Source organism: Gadus macrocephalus, chromosome 6, assembly GCF_031168955.1.
Source record: "Gadus macrocephalus chromosome 6, ASM3116895v1".
Classification (NCBI taxonomy): domain Eukaryota; kingdom Metazoa; phylum Chordata; class Actinopteri; order Gadiformes; family Gadidae; genus Gadus; species Gadus macrocephalus.
This window is the reverse complement of record NC_082387.1, coordinates 9,414,594-9,431,867: the sequence shown is the minus strand read 5'-3', so window position 1 is coordinate 9,431,867 and position 17,274 is coordinate 9,414,594. Positions and strand designations below refer to the sequence as shown.

General features: G+C 47.9%; 1 protein-coding gene across 21 annotated transcripts in view; it reads right to left on the bottom strand.

Annotated features, from left to right (window-relative positions):
• Positions 1-17,274, bottom strand: part of camk2b1 (calcium/calmodulin-dependent protein kinase (CaM kinase) II beta 1) — a 59,228-nt gene that overhangs the window by 33,680 nt on the left and 8,274 nt on the right. For 12 of the 21 annotated variants that reach the window (XM_060053935.1, XM_060053932.1, XM_060053936.1 and 9 more), the window contains exons 4-12: positions 17,095-17,149; positions 16,203-16,268; positions 11,889-11,961; positions 6,116-6,218; positions 5,774-5,857; positions 5,429-5,523; positions 4,139-4,261; positions 3,211-3,294; positions 2,907-2,949 (exon numbers count right to left, since the gene is read on the bottom strand). In XM_060053935.1, the coding sequence (XP_059909918.1) occupies positions 2,907-2,949; positions 3,211-3,294; positions 4,139-4,261; positions 5,429-5,523; positions 5,774-5,857; positions 6,116-6,218; positions 11,889-11,961; positions 16,203-16,268; positions 17,095-17,149 (726 nt within the window). Of the gene's footprint in view, positions 1-1,069; positions 1,166-2,906; positions 2,950-3,210; positions 3,295-4,138; positions 4,262-5,428; positions 5,524-5,773; positions 5,858-6,115; positions 6,219-8,932; positions 9,006-11,888; positions 11,962-16,202; positions 16,269-17,094; positions 17,150-17,274 lie in introns of all 21 variants that reach the window. The other 9 variants (XM_060053933.1, XM_060053937.1, XM_060053946.1 and 6 more) reach the window with 2 other exon arrangements.

Genomic DNA, 17,274 nt, shown 5'->3' with positions numbered 1-17,274 from the left:
TGAATTGTATTGTTTTTATTTTTGTTTGTTGTTGGACGTAGCTTGTATTTTTCATTCATATTTTATTAGAATTTTTACAGGGCACTCGGGTAGAATGGTTTTGAATCTCCATGAGACTTCCTTGTTAAATTTAAATAAAAACGCGACCCCCCCAACGGGGGGGTCACTGAGGAGGGAAATCGTGCAGCTGTGATGTGGAAAATGTTCATCCAAAGTATGCTGGACTGGAGGCTGACGACCATGTAATGACGGCTCTCTGTAATGCTTGAATTATGCATTAATATCATGTGCACTTCTGGAAAACACTTCTACTCAAACGGGAGGGCCGGGGGGGGGGGCGGGAGGGGAGAGTTTGGCTGCATTTCCTGAGAAATCAACCAGTCTTGCATTTTTACACAGCATTATCAACCGTGCACCAGAAATCACCCCCCCCCCCCCCCTTGCTTGCAGCAGCGCATGCACTAGGCCAGTGCTCCATGCAGCATTCACTGGACAGCACGCGGGTCGTTCCATTCGAGTAAGTAAAGGGGGTGGGCACGTTTCATCTTCCTTATCAGTACAGATAAAGAGACAGAGGCCGATAGGAAGAAAGAGACTGAGAGATCATGTAAAAAGGAGGATATGTGTTAAAGACCACATGTGGGAGGGGAAGAAAGAGTAGTGAATGAATCCAAAAGATCATGGGTATGAAAGAACGGCAGAGAAAGATGAACCCAGAGAAATGAGTCCATGAGTAGTATAGGGGCGGAACAGAGGCCGTGAGGTCAGAGGTGACCAATGGGAAGAGAGATGGAGAGAATAAATAGAAGAGTTAGAAGCCATAGTGAGTGATGCTGGGCGCAGGCAACTGCCTAATCAGAGTAGAGAGAGAGAGACAGAGAGAGAGGGAGACAAGGCACTGCAGATGAACCAATGGGTGCGCGGTGGGGAGGTGTGTAGAGGACAGGTCTGCCATCATGCTCTGAGCGTCCATGCCAGGAGAAACAGGGGGAGGAGACAGAAGAGGATGGGGGAGGTGAGGCGGGATCACACCCTAGGCGTGTCCGGGGGGGGCCCCCCCAAGTGCTACCTTGTTCCACCAGCCCTGCGGTGGTGCCGGCCGCGGCAGCCACCGCAGCCGCCGCCGCCGTGACCGACGCTGGAGCGGTGGACTGTCTGCTGCCAACTGTTAGTGTCCACGACATCAAGAGAGAGAGAGGGAGAGGAAGAGAGGGAGAGAGAGCCAGACATACAGAGAGAGAGAGAGGGGAAGAGAGAGGGAGAGAGAGCCAGACATACAGAGAGAGAGAGAGGGGAAGAGAGAGGGAGAGAGAGCCAGACATACAGAGAGAGAGAGAGGGGAAGAGAGGGAGAGAGAGCCAGACATACAGAGAGAGAGAGAGGGGAAGAGAGAGGGAGAGAGAGCCAGACATACAGAGAGAGAGAGAGGGGAAGAGAGAGGGAGAGAGAGCCAGACATACAGAGAGAGAAAGGAAGAAATAGAGAGAGATACCCAGCCACAGAGAGAGAGAGAAAGTGAAAGGCAGAGATGAAGGTAAAAAGAAGATGGAAGGAAAAAGGAAAATGAAAGAGGAAGTGAAAGAGGAAGAAGGAAGGGAGGGAGAATCGAGAGAATGGAAATGAAAGGGCATAAATAAAGTTAATAAGAAGGTTAATAAGATGAAAAGAGTTGATCAAATAAACGGTGGGAGTATGTGTGGGTTGATATCCCAGAGAAAACACAACACATACGTATGTGTCACACACAAGAAGCACAGTGCCGACATGGTTGTGGATCGTGGAACTGCGTTGGTATGGAACGAGTTCAGGGAATTGTTTAATCTTTTTTTAGCAGAATAATAAATAAAATGCATGTGTGATCTGTACTTAAGAGTAATGCAATGCTTAAATCAATAAAAAACTAAATTAATGTTGGATTGTGTGGAGCTAATACATCCTCAACAATCTCTCTCTCTCTCTCTCTCTCTCTCTCTCTCTCTCTCTCTCTCTCTCTCTCTCTCTCTCTCTCTCTCTCTCTCTCTCTCTCTCTCTCTCTCTCTCTCTCTCTCTCTCTCTCTCTCTCTCTCTCTCTCTCTCTCTCTCTCTCTCTCTCTCTCTCTCTCTCTCTCTCTCTCTCTCTCTCCCTGATTGCCTGAGGGGGAGAGATTGGCAGGTTGACCCAACTTGAGTAACAGACCACTTCTGAGGAGGTCAAGAGTGAGAGAAATGTGATTTGAAGGGTGGTCTGAGAGCATCCCACACACACACAAACACACACACACACACAAACAAAACACACATTTGTGTGTGTGTGTGTGTGTGTGTGTGTGTGTGTGTGTGTGTGTGTGTGTGTGTGTGTGTGTGTGTGTGTGTGTGTGTGTGTGTGTGTGTGTGTGTGTGTGTGAGAGAGAGAGATGAACTACAGAATTTTCAGCCCTGCAGTCTCATTCCAGATATGCTTCCATTGTCCATAGGATATTACTGGAGCAAGCCAAATCTCAGAATGCTTTTTATACACACAGTCAAAAGCTAACTGAACTACATAGAACCACAGATACAAAATAAACAGACAGACTCTATGATGATATCAACAAAATGTCTGGTGTTTCTGCATAGTATTACTGAGTCGCTCCACAGTTAACCATTTCTTAAAGAAAAGCCCTCATGTAAAACCTATTTATTTTATATTCATTTATTTCTACCACTTTTTTTTGTCTTCCACACCTGGGCGCTTGTCCATTTCATGCCTCCAACACTTACAATCACACTCATCAAACACCCACCTCACCACTTTCTTTTTAAGCAGCAATTCAAAAAGAAAAAGAATACATTTATTCTAAGGACTATTTAAAAAGGTACAAAATGAGTGGTTGGAAAGAGATGGTTTTGTGATGATGCCAGGTAAAGTGGCTAAGCTCTGCTCTTACCAGAGAAGTTCCGAGACACCAGCATGGTAGTGAGAATGGCGCCCTGTCAAAAAGAATCAATGACACGTTAGGATTGTTACGACATGCTGTCTATCACAACCTGCTCTGTGTTTTCACTACAGAACACATGCAGAGATGAACAAGAGGCCAGGGCAAGAGACACAAATAACGTATTTTACTCTGTTACTTTAGGACAGTAGCGGCAAGTTACATCTTACACTTAATATGGTAATCACACCCTGACACACACACACACACACACACACACACACACACACACACACACACACACACACCCACATACCTTGAGTTTCCTCCTGGCGTTGAACTTCTTCAGGCACTCCACGGTCTCCTGTCTGTGCATCATGGACGCCACGGTGGAACGTTGCTGCAATGAGAGGAGGAAGATGTACAATGATACATGACAGGGGAACAAATAGCAATTCCAAATATCCCAAAATATGACATCTGGTTTATGTCCCTATCCATTTTTGTGAACGTGTGTGTGTGTGTGTGTGTGTGCATGTGTGTCCAAGCACTTTGGATGAGTGTGCAAGGATTGGTTGCATAACGTCATCCAAATGAACAACGTGAGGTCAATATGAATCAATCTGCCTGTCTGGGTTCCATCTGCCTGAGTCTTCCGTCTCCCTCAGGCTTTTGTGGGATCCGATCAAAGAGTCCGTCAAGCTGAGTGCTGACGGACTCCGATGCGGAGCGGGCTTGGGGGTGTAATGGCGCCCATGTAGCCTCGAACCACTGGTGGTCACACAGTAGCCGCGCCAGCACGGTTTAGCGCTCGTACAGAAACGTGCGCACCGTCTCCGGTGTCCATCTGTCATCCCTTCTGGTCTTTCGACTCGTCTGCCTCAATCTGTCCGTCAACCCAGCGTTGAATCTGTCCGTCTGTATGTCTGTTTACCCATCTATATGTCTGTCTGTCTGTTTACACAGCTATACGTCTGTCTGTCTGTCCGTCCGTCTGTCTGTTTACCCATCTATATGTCTCTCCGTCTGTTCACACAGCTATATGTCTGTTTGTCAGTCTGCTCCCCCAGCTGTCTATGTGTCTGCTCCCCCAGCCGTCTGGTGGGGTCTGGCGGGGTCTGGCGGGGTCTGGCGGGGTCTGGCGGGGTCTGGCGGGGTCTGGCGGGGTCTGGTGGGGTCTGGCGGGGTCTGGCGGGGTCTGGCGGGGTCTGGCGGGGTCTGGCGGGGTCTGGCGGGGTACTTACGCAGACCCATGGGTGTTTGAGGGCCTCCTGCGCGGTGATCCTCTTGGCTGGGTTGATGGTCAGCATCTGGTTGATCAGGTTCTTGGCTTCGGGGGTCACCGTGTCCCACTCAGGAGACGGGAACTACAGAGACGGACAGAGCGAGAGTCAGACAGACAGACAGACAGACAGACCGACCGACAGTCAGACAAGCTTTACTTCATACATAGGAACGCCCACATGTTTTGAGTTGTAATGATGCAACAGGTATTAAGCTGACCAATATTTCCTTTCAGATGATCAGTGTCTTATCATCAACCACGGTATCATCTGAATGGTGACCATATCTCCATCTCTGTCGCTACGTTATTCATTGATCTGGGAGGTATACATTGTTCCTCTATTGAGGTACAGTTCAAACAAGATGGCCGCTAGCTGAATAAAGCAGAATTTATTTATTTATCGTGCTCGAGATCCGTGTTTGGGTCATTCTGAGACCAGGCCGGCTTGCCCAGTCCACACCACCATGTCTATAAGTTAGGTTCAAGGCCTATTGGACTCAAAATGAGGCTAAGAAGTTACATGAGCTACACGTACGGAATAGGAATGAGGGCAAAAGGGAGAAGAAGAGGGAAGGGAGAGAGCAAAGAGGGAAGCGGGGCACAACGAAGACACATAGTTAAAGAGAGGGAACAGGAGAGTATTGTGTTGCGGGACTAAGCCCAAGGAGAGGCTTGGAGAGATGGATGAGAGGAGGACAGGAACAAAGCCAGATGAGGAAGCAAGGACATAAAAGGAGAGAAGGAAAGGAGAGGAGAAAGGCTTGAGGGGGGCTAGACTTTGCAAGGACAGATGGAGAAGAAAAAGTGCATACATCAACGGGTCGAAAATCTGCCATTTCCAAGTAGGGTAAGAGTAGATGGAAAAAAAGGGGAAAAGTGTGGAAGAGGGAAATGTGTTTGGGGACGGAAAGTGGGTGAGGAGGGAGGAAAATGAGAATTAGGGGAGGTGCGAAAAAAAAGCGACGACGATAAGTTATTCGCCGTCACTTCTTAGCCTCAAAGATGTAAATATGGAAAAGGGGAGAAGGATAAAATGCATGAAAAGAAGGGGGAAGGGAGGAGAGGGAGGAGAGAGGGGTGGGAGGAAAGGGAGGGGAGAAGAGAGACAGGAGAGAGGAGAGGGAGGAGAGAGAGGAGAGAGGAGAGGGAGGAGAGAGAGGAGAGGCGAGGAGAGAGAGGACGGAAGAGAGAAGGGAGAGAGGAGGGAGGGAGGGAGCTGAGGGGGGAGGGAGGAGAGGGGGGAGCTCACATCGTAGGCGCCAGCCTTGATCTGCTGGTACAGCTTGTGCTGGTCCTCGTCCCAGAAAGGAGGATAACCCACCAGCAGGATGTACAGGATCACCCCTAAGACAGAGACATGGAGACACACACACACACACACACACACACACACACACACCCATGAAAACACACACACACACACACACACAAAGACGCATGAAATCACACGCACAATCAACCACACAAACACACACAAAACAAAAAAGCAAAAAAAGCTTTTCTAATGGTTGAGCCAAGGAAACATATGTGATGCGTTAGTTCCTGGCTTATGGCCGCAGAGCAAACGCAAGCCTTCCCCTGGTGCTAGGCTCACCGCAGGCCCAGATGTCCACCGGCTTGCCGTATGCCTCCTTCCTCAGTACTTCAGGAGACAGATACCCCGGTGTCCCTGCAAACCCTACGGCAACAACACATGATGTATAGCGATTAGCAAACATGTGTTATCAACACCCCATCAACACCCCCCCCACACACACACACACACACACACACACACACACACACACACACACACACACACACACACACACACACACACACACACACACACACACACACACACACCCCCCCCCCACACACACACACACACACACACACACACCCCCCCACCACACACCCCCCTGCTGATCCGTCCCCGAGCGACGTGGATACGTACCGAACCAGGCCTGCTGCTCCCCCTGCACCTCGATGGCCAGGCCGAAGTCGGCCAGCTTCACCGCCGCGTTCTTGCATTTGCTTGCGAGGAGCAGGTTCTCTGGCTGTGGACGGAGGTAGAGAGAGAGCAGGCGGTGAGGTCTCTCCAACGCGACACGGGGGGGGGAGGTTAGAAAGCAGACACACTGTACACAGTCGACCACCAAGCTAGGCAAGGAGAAGCTTCCATGGACTCACAGCCTGATCGATGCGATGCGATTGATATTGTTCGAAACGGAAGTGCGTCTGTGTCGTACCCCTTTTTTCGCTGGTTTGGGACAAAAAGGTCACACAGTGTGCGATCGAGAGGGTGCTTATTTAGAAGTGCTTTGGAACACCTTAGCTGTCACATGCATTCATGTCGACAGCCAGGCTTAGTCAAGTATCGAGAAACCCATGTCTTAACAAAGAGTGACAACTGCCATTGAGCGGAGCGGTTCTCCCGTGAAGGGTTTCTCAGATAAGGCGGCCAACCTCATTCTCCTCAAGCAGCTGGGGAGCTGAGCTCTATAATGACATCTGCTACCCTCGCTGACTAAAGCCGTCTCTATATTTCTCTCTGTTTCACCGTCTGCAATTTTCTAAGGATTGACTAACGAGTATTACCTTGCGGTCGAACCAGAATAGGATATTAGGACCCAGGACGCCAGGAAACGTTGAAACCATGTGATTTTCTAATGAGGGAACTCTTGAATTCCCCCAGAGCATAACCATCGCTGAGATAGTGCTGCTGGGTGCTACTGACACACCTGCACACCAACAGGAGGATGCAATTGCTATTCCTGCCCTTTTCAAGTACGCCGAGGACCCTTATTTTTCCATTCCTACTAATTGTTACGGCCATGACCTCAGAATATCGTTGTTCAAAATAACCCTGAGTAACACTGTGCATTTGACACATATACGACCTTGACTTCACCCTCTAGTTAGCCCTCTGTGTGACCCTCTGCCTATACCATCCTATCGCTTCCACAAAATCTCCGGCAGGCGCCAACAGACTCACCACCGTCCTCCCACTCTGGGGTAGAGGGAGCAGTCGGGCAGTTGTTTGAGAGATGCAGAAATGCTCGGCACGGCAGAGGGGGGGGGTCAACGGCGGGCTGAAGCAGAAGCAATGGAGCGAGTGATGTGGCACAGGGAGAGAGAGAGAGCGAGAGAGACGAAGACATGGAGCTCGGTGGGTAATCACAAGGCACTATGCGCCCTGCGTGTCATCACCCTCCTGGCGCAGGCGGTTCGGCTGCGCTTTGTGCATTTACCCGCTGCGACTGGACAGACCTGCCAACAGCGCCTAAGTAATCGGTCCCAAAACGGCAGTGGATAGAGAATTATGATGAAGCGCAAGCTGAGCTCTCGTCGAAGAGGTATGGGAAGGCAGTGTGCAAACAAAGGCGACCTGGGCTTGCACGTAGAGACAGCAGGGGCGTTAAAGCGAGAAGCTCTTTCCCGCCTGCGTGTCTTCAATTTTGTTGCGGTTTACACGCACAATCATGCCTTCTCCCCGTGTTTTGATCAAGGGGGAAAGAGGGCTGAGATGGGGGGGATTTAGCCATACTGGAGAGGAGTTGTGGGGAGTATCAGATGGAATGGATCCAAGCTTCATCTTTATCTCACTCACATCCAGTCTCTCTTTCACCCACTCTCTCTGTGAGGATCCTTCCCTGTCTCTCTCTCTCTCTCTTGCTCTCTGACTGTAGCATTCCTCCATCTGCTTGGATTTCTTCCCAGGGAGAGGTGGAGGAGACGCCGGCCTCCAGGAAAAGGGCACTTCGGTTTAGGCGGAAGGTGGCAGCGTGTAATCAGCACCCGTCTCCGAGTCAACCTTAGATACTTTCAGAATTCGTTCAGAATTCTCTAACATGTCGATAAGGTCAACGGCAGATCTATGTTTATCTGTTGCTCGCATGCCGATTTTCAAATTCTTCTGCGTGCTGATTTCATCTGCAATGACCTAATTCCTAATTGGAAGGATGTGTCACGCGGGGACTGTCCTCGGTCATCGCACTCTGACCTATTGCACGAAAAGCCCTCCCGGGAGCGTGTAACCCGATAGGCGTGTCCGCTAAATAAAGACGCAGCCACAACAGTCCTGATCAACACAACGCGCCTCGGCTGGGATGTCTGTGCTGACATTTGCATAAGGCAGTCTGATTAAATCAGCGTCATGCAACACAATGTGCAACACACAGAGCATGCACAAACACACACACACAAACACTCACACACATTGTGTTTTCTGTGTTGGACACAACAATTTGAATCGAAGAAGGTTTCGGACCAGGTTTGCTAAAGGCTGGCTATAAAATATATTCCACTAATCTACTGTATTTTTGGCATTCGCTGACAGAGTCTACCTCTCAATCCTCCACAGTTACTGAAGATGAAGAGTAAGTGTTAAGATCCAAGGAGATCTATCTAACCCCTATACTTATCAACGCAAGAGGGCCTGGTCTGGAACCCAGAGGTTAGGGGTTGAGAGGCTGCAAGAGTGACAGAGTTCATCTGCCGTTCAAAGGCAATTCTGGAGACACATTTCCTGCAGATAAGTCATCAAGAACTCTTCTATGGGCGGGTGGAGGTTGAATCAAATTGAATGTTCTGGTCAGTGACCGACCCTAGCACTGCCACTGAGACGCCCTTTCCTAAAATCTGACAATTGCTCACAAATGCGCACACACAAAAAAGAACACACACACACACACACAAGCACATACTACACCAAGAAACAGCCAAGGGCCCTTTTTTTGAAAAGGACAGCACATTGACAGCTGTCACTCACCTTCAGGTCCCGGTGCACCACACCCATTTGATGGCAGTGAAGCACCGCCTCCAGGATCTGCTGGATGCAATGGCTGCATGCAAACACCGGGGGGGGCGCATGTTAGTCTGAGCAGCAGCTACAATCCCGTGCAAGGGTCAAGGGTCAGGGGGCTTAATGGAGGCTGGGGAGGGAGGGAGGGGGGGGAGAGGGTGGAGCGGGGTTGGGGGTCGATCGGGCTCTGTGTGGTGAGTGTGCGTGTGCGTGTGTGTCGGTGGTCAGACGAGGTTTAAACGGGCAAACGGTGGCAGGTTTTGACTAGGTCTCACACTTCGAATTGACAAATGTGCAACATGAATGTGATTCATTAGGATTATTATATTTTAAAGACAACCAGCTTTCTTCGGTTTCTTTCGGGGACATGCTTGGACAGGGTAAGGGCAGCTAGGTCCGGGGTCTTAACCTGATGGGGGGGGGCAAACTCTCATACAGGTCTTGCTGCCACTTTAGCGGCAGCATAGGCCATGGGGGTTTACTGTTCTCCCTAGCAAACAGGTGTACGCTGGACTCTGAAGTCTTCTACACTCTGTCTATTGTAGGCTGCGCTGGTGAGGGCCTGACCCGGCCTGCCATGAGGTGGACTAAGGGGATGAACGGGGCAGTGATTCCCTGGCCGGCTGCTAACGACGGGTGAGGGAGGGGGAGAGGGGAGAGGGGAAGAGGGTGCGGGAAAAGTCTTGGGTTTATAAATAGTGACGTTTGAAAGATCTCTTATGGAGGGACTATGAATGAGGGGATATGTGTTGTAATGTGGTGGTCTGACAAACATCTGTGATATATATATAATGTTAAGCCTATATGTTGTGCTATGCACACACTGTACATAAAACCATAGATCATCCAGCAATGGTCGCTTGTGATGAGCAGTAAATACACTTCAGCAGTGGCGCAGTATTGGGTGAGCTTGACGACAAACCGTGTGAAAGTGTGTGTGTGTACCTTTGTGTCTGCTGTGTGTCCACTCTTTATAACACTAGTTACATAACGAAATGGCAGACTAAACACTGAGGACAAAAAACGGAACATACCGTTCTGCTAATGCTACATGTTATTCAACTGTCTTCTAATTGAACAGTGATTTGATCAGCACGAAGTTGTGAGTTGTGGCAAGAGAGAGAAAAATACAGACAAGAGTAAGAAAAATCGAGATAGAGAGAGAGAGACACAGACAGAGTCAGTCAGACAGAGAGAGAGAGCAAGAGAGAGAGAGGAATCGGCATGGTTTTGAAGTTCACCCCTGTCAATTAGAATCCGGGGTCTCCGTCATTAAGGTCTTCTGATAGATAAGTACTGAGAAGGTCATAGCGGTATCTACAACGCACACACACACACGCGCACAGCAGCGATCAAGGATAAGTTACAAACCTGTGTGAGTATTTGTGTGCGGCACGCACTGAAGGACTAAACATTTGCAGCCGTTGAAAAGAGTGCGTGGGACTGAGCAGCGTGTGCCATATTTTCACACACAAACGTTCTCCAGGGCTACGGGGAGTGATTCTGTGTAGGTGTCTGTGAATGTGAACTGGAGCAATCTTCAACCTTATTTTCAGATTCTACATCTCATCCAAGGATCTGTATGTTTCATGTGAGTCATGGTTATCGATGCCTCTTCGTGGACATTTAAATAGACGCCGTTTGGTGGAATTGAACCCCAGACCCTGGACGTGTCAATGTTATGCTACCGGTTGAGACACAACAGACCTCATAAAGCCGGACTGTGCTAGGTGAGGCAATCGTTATCATGCCGGTCACGGCTGATGCTTCCCATCAATCCGAACGAGGACACACACGTTGGTTTGTGATTAATGATAACATTGAAGACCTCTGCCAGTTGGGTTTCAGATTAACCCTCACCCATATAGTGCAACTAATTCCCCTAATCTCATTTACACTGCTTGTAGGTGATAAATATCAATAAACATATATATAAATAAATGTATATATCTTCATCGTAATTAGTTGATACTACAAAACTGTATGACAGGATTATGTCTAAATTTCATCAATTAATACAATACCACTGAAAGTTGATAATGATGTTGATCAACACACCGGCTGATAATTATTCTACTGGCAAAAAGAAGTGTGTAAAATGTTTAGAAGCAAACAAATAGCAGCATACACTCGTTAGGATGATTCAGGTTTCATATTTTTTCCCCGCTGCTAGTCGGCCTTAATCCTTTTGTTTTTGGATCGAAAAAGTGTCCAGGCAACGTTTCAAATAATATACGGTTTAGAGACAAGCAATCAATAGCCTATTATCAGTTGGTCACAGGCAGACAGGAAGGAGGCTGACAATCAATGTGAGGCTGACGAAATTCTATTTCACCGGCTGAGAGAAGGGGATTGTGTATCTTTACAACTGTGTGTGTGTGTGTGTGTGTGTGTGTGTGTGTGTGTGTGTGTGTGTGTGTGTGTGTGTGTGTGTGTGTGTGTGTGTGTGTGTGTGTGTGTGTGTGTGTGTGTGTGTGTGTGTGTGTGTGTGTGTTGGCTGGTGTTTGCTGTTTTAAGTTTTGTTGCAAGTTAACCGGTGTTTGTGTCGGAGGAGTTCGAAAGTCAACCAGGGGAGGGGAAGGGTATGTGAAGGAGGTTGATGGAGGGGAGGGGAGGGGAGGGGAGAAGGGTTAAGGTTTTGGGGTAAGCTGGACGGGAATCTGAGACTGTTGGTTTGAACACAGGACATCCGAGCACAACGAGGGACGAGCAGACAAGACTAGACAAGCAAACCAGACACCCATGACAAAGTATGTAGAAAAAAGGTTAGGCAGGAAGGAAAGAAGGAAGGAAGGAGACAGAGATGGAGAGCAGGAGGGGAGCAGGCAAGGTATAAGGGGCAGGGGGGGGGGGGGGGGGGGGGCAGGTGAGGCCAGAGTAGAAGAGAAGAGGGCGTGGGGACTGCTTCTTTCCAGATACTAACCTTCAGGTCCCTGTGCACTATGTCATGTTGATGAATGTGATGAACACTGTCTAGAATCTGATGGAGACAGTGACTGTGAAGACAAAACAGAGAGGGGGGGGGGGGGGGGGGGGGGGGGGGGGAGATGGATGGGGGTGAGGGGGGGGGGGGGTGAAGGACAGAGAGAGAGGGAGAGAGAGACACACAGGGCACGGGTGGGTGAACTCGGTGCAGAGTGGGCCGTGGGAGGGAGGAGCACACAAGATGGCAGGTTGAAAACAGAGACAAAATGAGGGAGGAAACGCAGTGAAGGCGGTGGAGCGGTGTGCCACCAGGGACAAGAGGGGGGAAGGAGAGACAGGTAGAGACCGAGAGCGAGAGGTGGAGGCGGGGAAAGGGGTTGTGATGGTGGTGGTGGTGGTGGTGGTGGTGGTGGTGGTGGTGGTGGGGAGGAGAGGTGCAGGTAGAGGAGACAAAAAACACTTTTTAAACAGAATGAGAAACACAAGCGATCCCCCGGCAGAGCTGCCTGTGAGACATAATCACACCAACTGGGAGACAGAAGAGGACAGGACAGGAAAGGAGAAAGGAGAGGAGGAGGAGGAGGAGGAGGAGGAGTGGGAGGAGGAGGAGGAGGAGGAGTGGGAGGAGGGGGAACAGAAAATGAAGACCCAAAGGTTTCTAGAGGCAAAGAAAAGAAAAAAAGGAGGACAAGAAAGAAAGGATTGAGGTGACAGCTGTGGGGAGGAGGTTGGATCCTATGGGAGCAACGTGTTGATGAAAACCGTTTTTGTCCATCATTCAGGTGCAAAAGAATGCAGAATGAAGCAGGCCAAGTCGTCGATGTGCCTGGCTGTGAGTGCAGTAGCTCAGTCAGTCACGTGGGCAAGACCATCTTGATCTTCCTTTTAGTGTGCACATTGATGTGTATCCGCGTGTGTATCCGTGTGTGTATCCGTGTGTGTGTGTGTGTGTGTGTGTGTGTGTGTGTGTGTGTGTTATGTTCATGGTATGTGACTAATAGCAGGAGTACAGGAAGCCTGCCAGGTTCACACCCACATAGTGTCTACTGAGTAGGAGGACAGAGAGAGGGATGACTTTCTCTCTCTTCTCTCATTATAAACCCTTCGTAACGCTCTTTCCCACACACACACACACACACACACACACACACACACACACACATTATTGCACAAGCGCACACACAAACAAACAGACAGAAATGCAGGGTGCAACCACTGGATGTAGTAGTGGTGTGAAGATGTACTATATGACTACACACTCAACACACACACAGATAGATGGATGGATGGAGAATGATGATGAGGAGAGCAAGTGCTAACATTGCGTGGCGAGCGAGGGAGAGTTAAAATAGCACCAAAGTGAGAGTCTGGGCCAGGGGGAATGAGACACTGCACAATGTTCCCTCGACTGCAGAAACCGCACCAGTATTCCACGGGAGGCGGACTGAGCGAGTGCCAGTGGCTAGCCAGCAGCGATGCTAGGTTGGCGTTTAGCCAATCGCTTCGCAAGACGGAATCACATCCAGGAGTTACTGTGAACATCCAATTTTTTTTGTTGGGTTTTGCTGATCTTGTTTGATTACGTCTTGTAATGGTCCATTTGATCTATTTTTAATTTATTTATTTTTGATATTTTTAATTTTTTTTGTTGTTTTTATTCATGGCAGTGTGCCACCAGTGTGCCACCACTGTGTGGTTGTCTTTGGAAATGTATTGTTTTGTTTCAATAAATAGTTATTTAAGTTTAAAAAGTCTAAATGATTCTGGTAAAAGTATCATAAATGGATCAAAACTGTCTGCTACCCATATGCTGTACGATTCTTTGAAATAAAACAAAACAATCGTTTTGCATCACACAGTGGGAGCTTTTGACAGCCGGGAACAAGGTGAACTGTGGAGGGTGGAAGTGTGTGTGTGTGTGTGTGTGTGTGTGTGTGTGTGTGTGTGTGTGTGTGTGTGTGTGTGTGTGTGTGTGTGTGTGTGCACTCGCATGTCTGTCTGTGTTTGCGTGTGTGGTTGTGTGTGTGTGTGTGTGACTAATTATCAGCACTAATTAAAGTCCCACTTATTACTGGTCCCCTGGGGTGTAAGAAGGGTGGTGTGTTGAGAACTGGCCTGGATGACTGACACCAGAGAGGGGGATGTGTGTGTGTGTGTGTGTGTGTGTGTGTGTGTGTGTGTGTGTGTGTGTGTGTGTGTGTGTGTGTGTGTACTTCTGGTATGAGGTGGGAGAGAGCAGCAGTGGGCTGAAAAGGCAGTGATTACTAGGCTAGATCTTCACCACAGGGGGGCCGGAACAATAGAATATCACCCTTTTGACGTCAATGCTCTTCAAATCTGGATATTTTTAAACCCAGTATAATCAAAACAGCAAAGCACAATATCAACCAGCCAGAAATTGCTTGTGTGTCACTTTGGATAGAGTTGCTACTCAATGACTACTTCTACTTCATGTATATAAGAAAAAAACAATAAGGGCAATTTCATTTGCAACCCATTTGTATCTCCTGAAGCAAACAGGCAGCCATGGAACTTCCTAACATGATAGTAAAGACGTTTTCAGTGTTAACATCATCATTCCAGCATAGAATTCATAGTCATAGTATTCATCTATTGAACAAAGCAGGGTAAATAAATACAAAAGCATTCATTGCATTTCTTATCAAATTTAGTTTACATCCACTTCCTTCCCAGCAGACCGTTTGTTGAATCAATTTATTAGGTGTCTGTGGTTGCAGGCTGAGCAATTTCAACCAATAATGTGTGCAGATAATGTGCAAAAGCGTAAAAATAATATGATATCCACTTATAATAACAACACAGTTAGCGCGTAGGTTTAGTCACTTCCTCAAGTCAAATCAAGACAAATCTCTTGTGTTTTGTCCTGCATAAATAAAAACGTTTTAAAAGCAACAACATCATGGCTGTTCATCACATATCAAAAAGTATATTATAACATTATATCTGGTCTATTACAGCCTTACTGGCACACAGCAGAAAAATAACTTCCCCTTTTATATCTGATGGCTCCATGTGGAATTAATTTACTTTTCCCTGAGGAACTCAGGGTAGTTTATATTAACGCTGATGTTATTTATGTCCCCGGGAAGACTCTCTGGCTGGAACAGCTATGGTTAAACCCCAGTATGGCTCCAGTGTCGCCGTAGTATCATGGATCTGCTACCGGGCCGGCTTGTTATTATACTTCAATACCTCACAACCTCCGAAATATAGTAAAGTAAAATAACTAAGACAAACTGAGATGTTTCAGATGTGATTCATTTAGAAATATCTTCTGAAGGTTTGCGAATTCCGAATGCTGACGCACATCGTCCATTCAGGGTGGATTTTGATCTTTTTGTGTGTTAGTCTATTTTTGTGTGTGGGTCTGTGTATAAGTATGTGTGTGTGCGAGTAGCATGTCCACACACTCGAGCATATGCTCTATTTAACCCCCCTTTCTTATCTGATTGTCCATGAGTCACTGGGATCGAGAGGAGTGCAGAGACACGGGAGGGAGTGTGTGTGTGTGTGTGTGTGTGTGTGTGTGTGTGTGTGTGTGTGTGTGTGTGTGTGTGTGTGTGTGTGTGTGTGTGTGTGTGTGTGTGTGTGTGTGTGTGTGTGTGTGTGTGTGTGTGTGTGTTCGACATAAGGGCTGCGAAAGACAAGTGGATGATAAATGCCGGGGGAAAATGAGGACAGGAGAAAGAAGGACACACGCACAAGCACGCACACACACACAAAAACACACACACATACACAAAACTTGCTCTTGTGCAGTTTTAATGACTATCATGTTGTGCTTGCTCTCCCTCCTTTGGGCTCAACGCATGAGTAACAGAGGAGAGGAAGAAAGGGAGGAAGGGAAGGAGGAAAGCAGCTTGAATGGGAGTGAACGCTGCATCTTAACTGCACTGGGACGACTCCTCATGTCGGCCTCTGCCGTGTCAGTGTGGCACCGGAGGACCTTGGACAACACGCGTGATGCTGTGGTCTCACACGGCAAATAGAAAATAAATGAAGGAAATGCGGTGAATGGGAAAACCAATGGAGGCCATCAGGAGCCACCGAGTGGAAAAACAGAGGAGAGGAAGAGCAGGTGAGGAGAGGAAGACATGGGTGAGAACTCAGAAGAAAAGGGAGAAATTCAAAAAGGACAGGAGAAGAGGTAGAGGACAACACACTCCCTAAAGTGGAGAGGGGGTCTGAACGTCGGACAAACAGATGAACAGATCCATAGACGACAGACATAAAGGGGGGCCGACGGGAACAAGGACGAGAGCGGACACACGCAGAGAGATTCAGGGCCTACCTGGCGTCGGCCTCACTGTAGTACTCCCTGGCTACGATGTCCTCGAACAGCTCCCCTCCAGTGACCCTGCAACACACACACACACACACACACCAAGAAATACACACACGCAAACAAAACCAGAAATACACCCACACACACAAACACAACCAGAGATAAGCACACACACAGACACACACAACCAGAAACATACAAACACACAACAAGAAAAATACTATTAGAAACAGTGTGTGTGTGTGTGTGTGTGTGTGTGTGTGTGTGTGTGTGTGTGTGTGTGTGTGTGTGTGTGTGTGTGTGTGTGTGTGTGTGTGTGTGTGTGTGTGCGCTCGCTCGCGCTTGCATGTGTGTGTGTGTGTGTGTGTGTGGCAACATGGAAAGCCCCCCTTATCCGGCTATGAAGAAGAAGGACTCTATTTACTTTCATGTGCCCCCTCCCATTCCCCCCCATAGCGTTACCATGGAAACAAGAGGGAACGGCAACGATGTGTGAGGGTGCATATGAGCGTTGGGGGGGGGGGTTACGCAACAGACATTTCAATAAACAATATTATGTGTAAGATTTGTGGTTATATTGTATTGAAGTCCGTAGGTTGGTTTCAAGTTCCATGTTTTCAAAAGTCTTGCAATAAGTGGAGTCAAATAGTAGAGTATAATAATAGTCCCATTATTAGTTACTTTATTAATTTTGTTTTAATCTAACAAGTTGTGTTGAATCATTACATTGATTGGCTAGCCTGTAAATTAAAACCTTCAAACTATTTTGTTTCCTTTACTATTTAAATTCTGAATTAAGTCATTCAAATGACCTTGGCAATATCCCTTATGATTCGCTCATGTGACAAACATGCAAATGTGTTCCAAAGACAATGAAAAAGAACAACAATGGACTCACAAGTCAAACAGGAGGTAGTGGAAGCCTTCCTCTGATATACTGTCATGGAGCCTAACTGCGAACGGGAAGGAGGGGGAAAGGGAGAGAGACAGAGAGAGAAGTCTGGTTATTTGAACTTAATTCTCTAGTCATATAATACAGCAGGAACAAGAATTCAGTGTGCGGGACAACTGGATTGGT